The sequence below is a fragment of the Rhinopithecus bieti genome, unplaced genomic scaffold (assembly GCF_001698545.2).
Source record: "Rhinopithecus bieti isolate Rb0 unplaced genomic scaffold, ASM169854v2 scaffold_72161, whole genome shotgun sequence".
In the NCBI taxonomy this organism is placed as follows: Eukaryota; Metazoa; Chordata; class Mammalia; order Primates; family Cercopithecidae; genus Rhinopithecus; species Rhinopithecus bieti.
Genome location: NW_016828382.1, coordinates 1,181,929 through 1,191,351, shown reverse-complemented (window position 1 = coordinate 1,191,351; position 9,423 = coordinate 1,181,929). Strand labels below are relative to the sequence as shown.

General features: G+C 34.4%; 1 protein-coding gene across 1 annotated transcript in view; it reads left to right on the top strand.

Annotated features, from left to right (window-relative positions):
* The first annotated feature begins 2,596 nt into the window (after positions 1-2,596).
* LMNTD1 (lamin tail domain containing 1) overlaps positions 2,597-9,423 on the top strand; it is a 66,765-nt gene continuing 59,938 nt past the window's right edge. The window contains 4 exon segments of the mRNA XM_017864526.1: positions 2,597-2,635; positions 2,637-2,686; positions 5,752-5,981; positions 8,705-8,885. Of these exon segments, the coding sequence (XP_017720015.1) occupies positions 2,597-2,635; positions 2,637-2,686; positions 5,752-5,981; positions 8,705-8,885 (500 nt within the window).

Sequence of the window (9,423 nt, the reverse complement as noted above, 5' to 3'; positions counted from 1 at the left end):
GACATAGGCATGGGCAAGGACTTCATGACTAAAACACCAAAAGCAATGGCAACAAAAGCCAAAATTGACAAATGGGATCTAATTAAACTAAAGAGCTTCTGCACAGCAAAAGAAACTACCATCAGAGTGAACAGGCAACCTACAGTGTGAGAGAAAAGTTTTGCAATCTACTCATTGGACAAAGGGCTAATATCCAGAACCTACAAAGAATTTAAACAAATTTACAAGAAAAAATCAAACAACCCTATCAAAAAGTGGGCAAAGGATATGAACAGACACTTCTCAAAAGAAGACATTTATGCAGCCAACAGACACATGAAAATATGCTCATCATCACTGGGCATTAGAGAAATGCAAATCAAAACCACAATGAGATACCATCTCACACCAGTTAGAATGACGATCATTAAAAAGTCAGGAAACAACAGATGCTGGAGAGGATGTGGAGAAATAGGAATGCTTTTATACTATTGATGGAAGTGTGAGTGTAAAGTAGTTCAACCACTTATGGAAGACGGTGTGGCGATTCCTCAAGGATCTAGAACTAGAAATACCATTTGACCCAGTGATCCCATTACTGAGTATATACCCAAAGGATTATAAATCCTGCTACTATAAAGACACATGCAAACGTATGTTTCTTGTGGCATCATCATAACAACAAAGACTTGGAACCAACCCAAATGTCCATCAGTGATAGACTAGATTAAGAAAATGTGGCACATATACACCATGGAATACTATGCAGCCATAAAAAAGGATGAGTTTGTGTCCTTTGTAGGGACATGGATGAAGCTGGAAACCATCATTCTCAGCAAACTATCGCAAGGACAGAAAACCAAACACTGCATGTTCTCACTCATGGTGGGAATTGAGCAATGAGAACACTTGGACACAGGGTGGGGAACATCACACACTGGGGCCTGTTGTGGGGTGGGGGAAGGGGGAAGGGATAGCATTAGGAGACATACCTAACGTGAATGATGAGTTAATGGGTGCAGCACAACAACATGGCACATGTATACATATGTAACAAACCTGCATGTTGTGCACATGTACCCTAGAACTTAAAGTATAATAAAAAAATAATAGAAAGAAAAATGTCTGGTATGGGGAAGGAATATTGAAACACTCACAAATTTACCTTCAGAAGTTTTTTCTCAGCTGACAGAATTTTATTTCTCCAAAAGATGCTGGAAAATATGAGCAGGCTCTCTGGTAAAACCAATGAGGTCATAATGACTCTATGCTAATATATGCAGTTCAAGTAGAGAAAGTTTTAATAGCTAGAAAATCATCCAGACTGGTACAGGTAGGGAGACTGGGAGAGTGACAAGAAATGACAAGCCCATTATTAATTCTTTACTAAGAGTAAGTAAAAATTTATAAATCTTCTAATGCTGTATTTACATAATTGGCCCATAATGTTCATAAGGAATTTTGCTACATCTCTGAGATGGAGGAAATACAGTCAAACGTTTACTTCCCTTTAACTTACCTTATGTGTTATACGTCTTGACTTTTTCTTTTCGACTTTTTAAAGTTACTTTATTATCTTTAAAATCATTTTGAATCTATGTTAGAAGATATTTTATTATTTCTGAAAGCAGGTATTATTCATGGTACCTAGCCAGTTTTAAGAAATAGCAGAATCTTATTAACTATTTTAATAAACTCACTCATCCAGTAATCATCATTTATATATCTTATTACTGTATATAATCATGTACTTTCATATTTGTTAATTTTATTGTCATACTATCATTATCATGAAACATTAAGTGTGAGTGTTTTACACAGAGTAGAAACTGAATTAAGTGATTTCTTCTAAACCATACTGCTGGCAAAACTAGGCAAAGAATTTAGGTGTTCTGGCTTTGATTTTACTATTTCTACCAATAGGCTTCTTTTTGCATTGAAGTTTTATGGTTTCTATTCTTGCTGCCTAGCTGTTTTCATGTGCTCGAAGTATTTGTCAACAAAGAGAGAGAAGGAAAAAAAAAAAGAAGAAAAGAGTTGTGATTAATTTCCCCAGTATGTACCTACTGGCCTTGAGTCTTAGAAATACAAAACAAGATATCAATAACTTTGGTGGCAAAGCCTGGTAGAAGATATGGCTCTCCTAAGAGCAAATTACTTTATTTAATGTCTGCAAACTGCAAAGAAGGTACAGCATCAACATAGTAATTGTTCAGAAACTGGAACTTGGTTACTATGGAGACATTACCTCATAGTTCTAAGAGTCAGTGTTGGCCAGATGCAACAGTTGTAGTCATAAAGGTCTCTTTGCAAAGTTACTGCCCTGTCTCTCAAGCTGCTTCCAGTAAATGCTACACACTTTCACCGTGGTTTGTCTGATATCCTTAGCCAAGATCAGGATTGGCTATGTTGGTACTTACATATCCTCATGAGAATTCTGGTTCTCGCACTAGTTTGGTAAAGAAATTATTAAACTTGGTTGAAGCTTGAAGGTAGTTGGATTAACAGGTGAGGTCACTTTGGAAAGAAAAATCTGCCTTGAACCTCAGCGATATTCATTGTCTGATGTCATGATCTGCTTTCCTAGGAAAGAAAAGAGACTTCTCTTCTAGCCAAGATGAAAGATACACAAGACATTCAGGAAGCTCTGGAGGCAAATGCAGAATAAAGGCTATGAACAGGAAGATAAGATGGAGAAACAAGAACAGTGAGCCTGCATAGATGCGATGAAAGCAGAGTTAGAGCTGAGTTATAAAGAAGGAATGATGGCATGCTTGACCGCTTTTGTTTTAATACCTTATGAACCAGTTAGAATTAGAATACATCTCACAAAGTTTCTAGAAATAAAGGACTGTAGCATACAACTAGTTCCACAACTACTGTTTTATAAGGTTCTGGTCCTTGAGAAGTATAAAAATCCACCTGGACAGATCTCCATAGTATAAGACCTAGCTGAGATTCCAAAGTTCCCATTTAATATGTTAAGGCAATTTACAGAAATAGTTTCTTTCTAGAACTATTTTACAGAACTGAGGACAAAAAAAAAAATTACCAGAATATTGGTTCTAGAAATATCTGTGAGAATGTTATATAAAATTATAATCACTGTTTTTACATTTAATATAAATCATTCATCAACTAAAGCATTACCATTGGTTTTCCAATGTTTTCTTTAAAATTGACTTACTGAGTATACATAATTTAATGCTATTGTTACTTTGGACCTAAAAGTCCTATGTTGATTGTTCAGTCCAAGTCCATTTTTAAATATTTGTTCTTAGAGGTCCTCTGAGAAATGATTGCCATCAATATGATCAATGCAGCATCTCCCAAAGTAACACTGAAATGCTAGACTTAAGCTTTTGTAACTGCCCCTGGTTTAATGTTAATCAATTACAGAAGGAGTGAGATACCAAGAAGGGGCTTAGAAAATTACTTATGCTTAAGGAAAAGTTAACTAAGCACTGAGAAAAATCTCTCATCTTCCAAAAGAAGACTAATAGGTAGGCAAGTGGAAGGTTCAGATGATGGGTTGTATCACATGAGTTTGTTCCTGAAATGTCTCAGCTCTTCCAAAGATGTGTGCAGCCATTAGAAATTTTTTATTTGGCCAGGCATAGTGGCTCATGCCTGTAATTCCAGCAATTTGGGAGGCCAAGGCAAAAGAATCACTTGGGGCCAGGAGTATTAGAGACTAGCCTGGGCGACATAGCAACACCACATGTCTACACAACTTTTTTTCAAAATTAGCAGGCATGGTGCCATGCACCTGTAGTCTCAGCACATGGGAGGCTGAGGTGGGAGGATCACTTGAACCCAGGAGTTGGTGGTTGCAGTGAACTATGATTATACTACTGTACTCCAGTCTGGATGACAGCAGACCCTGTCTCATAAAAAAAAAAAAAGAAAAGAAAAGAAAAGAAAAATTTCTTATTCACCTACCAAAATAAGAATACCTTATAGCTCCAGGACAGGTTTCTGTGATTGCAAAGATTTTGTTAGGGCTTCTTGGGAATCTTTTGTGGAATTAAATTTATTTTAAAGTGCTGTTGTTTTACTAGAGGAAAAAAAATTGAGATCTTATAAAATGAACATGCTGAAAAGAATAGCCAGTCTATTATGAAGCCCAGATGTAAGGAATGTTGAAAGAGAAAAGCATTTCTCTGCTGTTGTAGTCAATGTCAGGGAGAAGTCCTGTCTTACAATCCTGTCTCATGTTGAACAAAGATGAAATATCTTTAATCTGACAATTTACCTCTAAAGTCTCCTTCCCACTTCCTCTACAGTCATACTCAATAGTGTATCTTCATAGGTTAGAGCTTTTCTGACAAATATGAGTTCTTGGAGTGTCAGCAGGATGTTAAGTGCACGTGCTTATTAACTAGTAATAATGACATTTTCAAAGCCTAGTAATCATGACATTTTCAAAGCCAATGCCATTTAATTATTTTAAAAATTTGCCTGAGATGTCTGTGCCTTCTGAGAGGCACATTAAGAGCAGTCTAGCTTTGAATACAAAACTCTGCAGGTATAAGATTTCTGATAAAGGAACTTTCACATTGTAGAACAAAATGTGAATACCTCTTGGTAAACAAAGAGATATTGAGGGTGACAGCAGCAAGATGGCAGAGTAGGAAACTCCAGGCCCTCATTCTCCTATAAGGACCTGAAAGAAAAACATGTAGAGGCTGGCTAAAATAACTTTACAAGAGCTCCGGGAAATAGATCAAAACAGAGATAATTCATGGAGGCAAAATAATTAGTTCCTGACTTATAGTGGATAGATATGTGGACCCCAGAAAGGGGATGGTTGAACTGGCCATTTGTCTCATTTTTCAGAGAAATAAGGGGTTTGGATTCAAGGACTTTGTTCACAATTTAAGCACTGAACACGCATGCATACATACATGCACCCTCAAAAATTGCTTTGAGGTCACTGGGAAGAGCGTCAATGTGACTCATAAAATGAAATGTCCTAAGTCTTTTCAGGATTCATGTCAATGAAGTGTTGTTTAACTTGTAAAATAATTGTACTGAAGCTTATGAACCTTGTTCAATGATTGTGCACTAGTTAACAAATGCTTTTATAGTTATAAAAAAGAAAGGAAATCTTTGTTCATGGTAAGATTCACTTAGTACGTACTAAAAATAGTACGTGAAAATGATCTTTTTTCTCTCTTTTCTGTCATTCCCTCCAATACACATACACACACACAAACATGTACAGTTTATTTGAAGGCAGACATTCACTAAACAATCTTAATATAGAAAAGTTAGTTAAGCAGCAACAGGAATTAAAGGAAAAGCATAAAGGAAACAATGATATATTAAACCAGAATTATAAACATGATTTTATGGTAATGGAAATGGGAAATCTGATAAATGAACAAAGTGGAGGTATAAATGGCTTATAAAGTCTCAACTTAGAGTAAAAAAATACATTTAAAAGCCTGGAAGGAGATGGTAAAATGTCTTGGTGGTGGTATTGTAATGATTAGTATTATCTTTTTTCTACTTACACATTTTCAGAACCATCTACAATAGAAATTTGTTAATTTTCAAATATTTTAAAGCATATAATAAATTGATAATAAAGTGTTTTATTTAGATTGTTAGAACTAGAAATACAAGATGCTATTATGCTTGTGTTGGATGCATATTACCTTTGAAAAGCAGAATTCTGGGTAATAATGATAGCCCATGCTTCTTTTATTAACAGCCAGTTTTACTTTCTTATTTATTTGTTTTGTTTATTATATTTTTTGTACACAGAAGAGAAGACAAACTTGGAACTCCCCCAGTATATTCTTTGGTACATTTTTCTCCAAAGATGATGGGTTCGGTTGCCACAACACTGCCATTGTCATCTTCATTATCCAGTGGAATGCCTCTTGGTTATCATCTGTCTAGTCCTCAGATTAGTGGAGTAACTATATCAACAACTGGACAATTGACTTCTAAAGCTACTGCAGGTAGCTTTTCCCGAGTGGAAAACAGTTTGGGTAAGCAAAATATGAACCCCATATTTTTAGAGTACTTTTAAAGCATCTATTTCAATAGATTGCATATATGACTCTCAGCCAGAATGATGTTTTATTATTAGTCCCCCAAAATGCTAACTTCTTAGCATCTTATGAAAAGTAACTTAACTATGGTCATCACTGATCCTAGAACTGGGGTGTTAAATTCAGGCCACATACATGCATGCGCCAAATATATCATCCTTGTAATTAAGATATCTTGAGTTATCATGATGGTTCATGAGTTGACTGCTAACATACATTAGAATTGCTAGCGAATTAAAAATTCCAATGTATAGCATTAACTGCCCTTTCTCTGAACACTGCCAGAAGGTTTAAGCCATATCTTGTGTACTTTGTGCCTTTAGGAGATGTATGGCTTAAGTAAGGAATAGACAGGTAGATGAGACAAAGATGTAACATAAAGTAGGTATAAAATAATGGAGAGAAAGTGGTAAAACAATAAGGAGAACTTGAAGGAGAGGAAAATGAAAACAGTACTATGATCAGAAAAAGTAAAGTTTTGACTGTTATCAACAATGTGCTCAGCAATACTCATTCTCTAGGGTGTTTGTTTCTCACCATGTTTAGGGAACTTTGAGGGTATGTTTTGTGGTTTACTGAAAACACTATCATCCTTTAAAACACAGGCCCTACTGTTTTTCTACAATGTTAGGCATCAGGTAGAGTACTTAACATCTCAGCATCTCATTTTCCACCACTGCAAAATGGAGATTAAAATAGAAATGCCACAGGGCTATCCTAAGGATTAAATTTTATGAAAATTACCTAGCACATAATAAACACTCAATAAACATTAGTTGTTCATAGATTTGGAGTTTGTGTTTCAATTGCCAATCAACTAACAAGTTTCAAAACTGGTAGCACAAATAGTCCAGTGACTATCCGATGCCTCCATTATCCTCTACCATTCTGTACTCATTTACAGCCTGGCTGCCCCTCATCTATATTTCATTTTGTTTCTGATATTTTTTAAAAATCTTTGATGCAGGTTATATAGGGTTTTTTTCTCCTGCCATCAAGTTATATAAGGTTTTTTTCTCCTGCCATTATGGTCATATTCCCTATGTTTCCTTTGTTGTATGACAAATATAAAATTTCCCAAGAAACCTCCTAAGTTTACACTGACCTTTAGGATGACCAAAACCCACATACTGAAAATGCAAATACATATTTTAGATCTGGGAAGAAAAGATTTTCTGTCATTCATCATTATATCATCATGGCATATGTTCTATATTTGGGCTAAACTTTGGCTCCTTGCAATGGGGCAAAAAAATGAAATACGGTGGCTTCTCCTTACAGTATGGGAGCTGAATTGGGATGTAGTCTTCTCCTTCCATTACTGTAGATTCCACTTCTCTAGGTAGATGTCTAGGTTCACTGAGATTTGTTGCACTTGGTTCATTGCCATCGTTTGTTCTAGAAAAATAACAACTGGGACCAAAGTTAATGTGTCTTCTTTTCTCTTGAATTAGCAAGGCCTTTATTTCTCGAGATGAGCTATTAAGAAAGATGCTATATATTATCCTTTCTCAAAGGAATTTAAGGATCAAGGAAGTACTCAACTGAGAATGAATTAATGTAATTCCAAATGTTTCTTTTTTTCTCAACAAAATACTTTGAGGAATCTTCTTTAAGAACGATGATTTTATTCCTTTGTATCCTTCACTTATTTTGGTTTTGCTAAAGATGTAAGATTCAAACTCTAGATTGTCTTAATCCTTTGAGGATTTTGGACCGAGAGTCACGTTAACCAAAACTCTGTACTGTAATAATAGCTATCATTTACTAGCAGATAAATATTAAATATTATGCTAGACACCTACATGATCTTCAGCTCTCTTATCTCGTTACACAAGGTAGTGATATCTTTATTTTATGTTCAGGAAAATGGAAACGTGGAAAATTTACATCATTTGGCTTAGTAAATGGCAGAACTGAATTATAATTACAAGTCTGTCTAAATGCAAGACTCATTGTTCTTTCCACTTCATCACGATGCGTCTTTGTAGTGTAACTCTCTCTTTGCGGATGTATTATTAGATTTGTCCAGAATGGCTCTTTATGTTTAAAATTATGAAACCTATTTTGTATTTGAATCAAAGTAGTGAGGATTTAAAAGAGCAAACTTCGAATAGGACACTAGAATCTGATTAAGCATGACTTTATCTTTCTAATAAAGTATTTTAATTAAATAGAGGAAGTTTTTGTCTTTACCTGACAAAAGTACTAACCGTTGTAGGAAAGGATTCATATGAGGTTTTAATTTATGGGTGGTCATTTGGGAATTTTAGCATACATGAAGTAGAATAAGGCTATATTCATACGTAACATATCTACATTTGACAGAATCAAATGTTTTCCTATTTAAAATTGATGATGCTTCTAGTACAACTAAATAATCAGTTAAATAGTCATTATACTAATGATATAATTTATTGTTTAAGATAACTGAAATAATCTCTAGGAATTGAAGATGTCACTATAAATATCCACTTACTGGTTATTTTATGGATTTTTGTTTAAAGCTTCTAACTATTCTTATTAAGTGTGATAGTGATATTAAAATGTAAAAATATAATTTTGTAGAAGCAGAGAATAAAGATAATGGCTTTGGGTCCTTTTAATGTCATTTTATTTACTTCTCTCCTGGTTACTTATTTCTTTGGTTTACTTGAAAGATGCCAGCCCCTTCTTGGTTCCAAAGAAACAGGATGAACCACCCATGATTGGGGATGGAGAAGATTATTTCCTTTCTCTGTTTGGTGATTCAAAGAAAGTTATAGCACACTCAAACTACACTCAGAAAACTTTAAAATACTTTTCTATGATTCTTGAAGAAGTTGGCCAATTTACCGCCAGGTACGTATTTTATTTGAACTACTTAATATCTTTTGTCAGGGTAGGACCAATAAATCAGCAGAAAATAAAGTTCCAATCTGTAGTTATATGCATTGTTTTATCTAAACAATAATCAGTTCATTGAAAAATAACTGTTTCATCTTCTGAGCAATTAAAATAAATTGATAAAATGGTCTAAAGAACCAAACAAAAAATGTGAATTCTTCAAAGATGCCAGAGTAAACAGTGCTAACTAATCTTTACTAATAGGGTCAACTCAATTATTCAAGACACTTTTTATTGTTGTTGAATTATTTAGATGGATCTAATGTATGTGTTTTCTTCTAGTAGCTCTTGAGTTCAAGACAGAAGGAGAAAGATAAATTTTTACTTCATTGATCCATTTTTATGACTGTTAGTATCTATGTAAAAAGAAATTGATCAGGAAGAAAGTTGATATTAGGACTAAAATAAAAGAGTTATGATCTATTCATTTATATTAATATAACCCTGCCTTATTTATTACGTGAACAATATACTGAATTTGAAATGCTAGTAA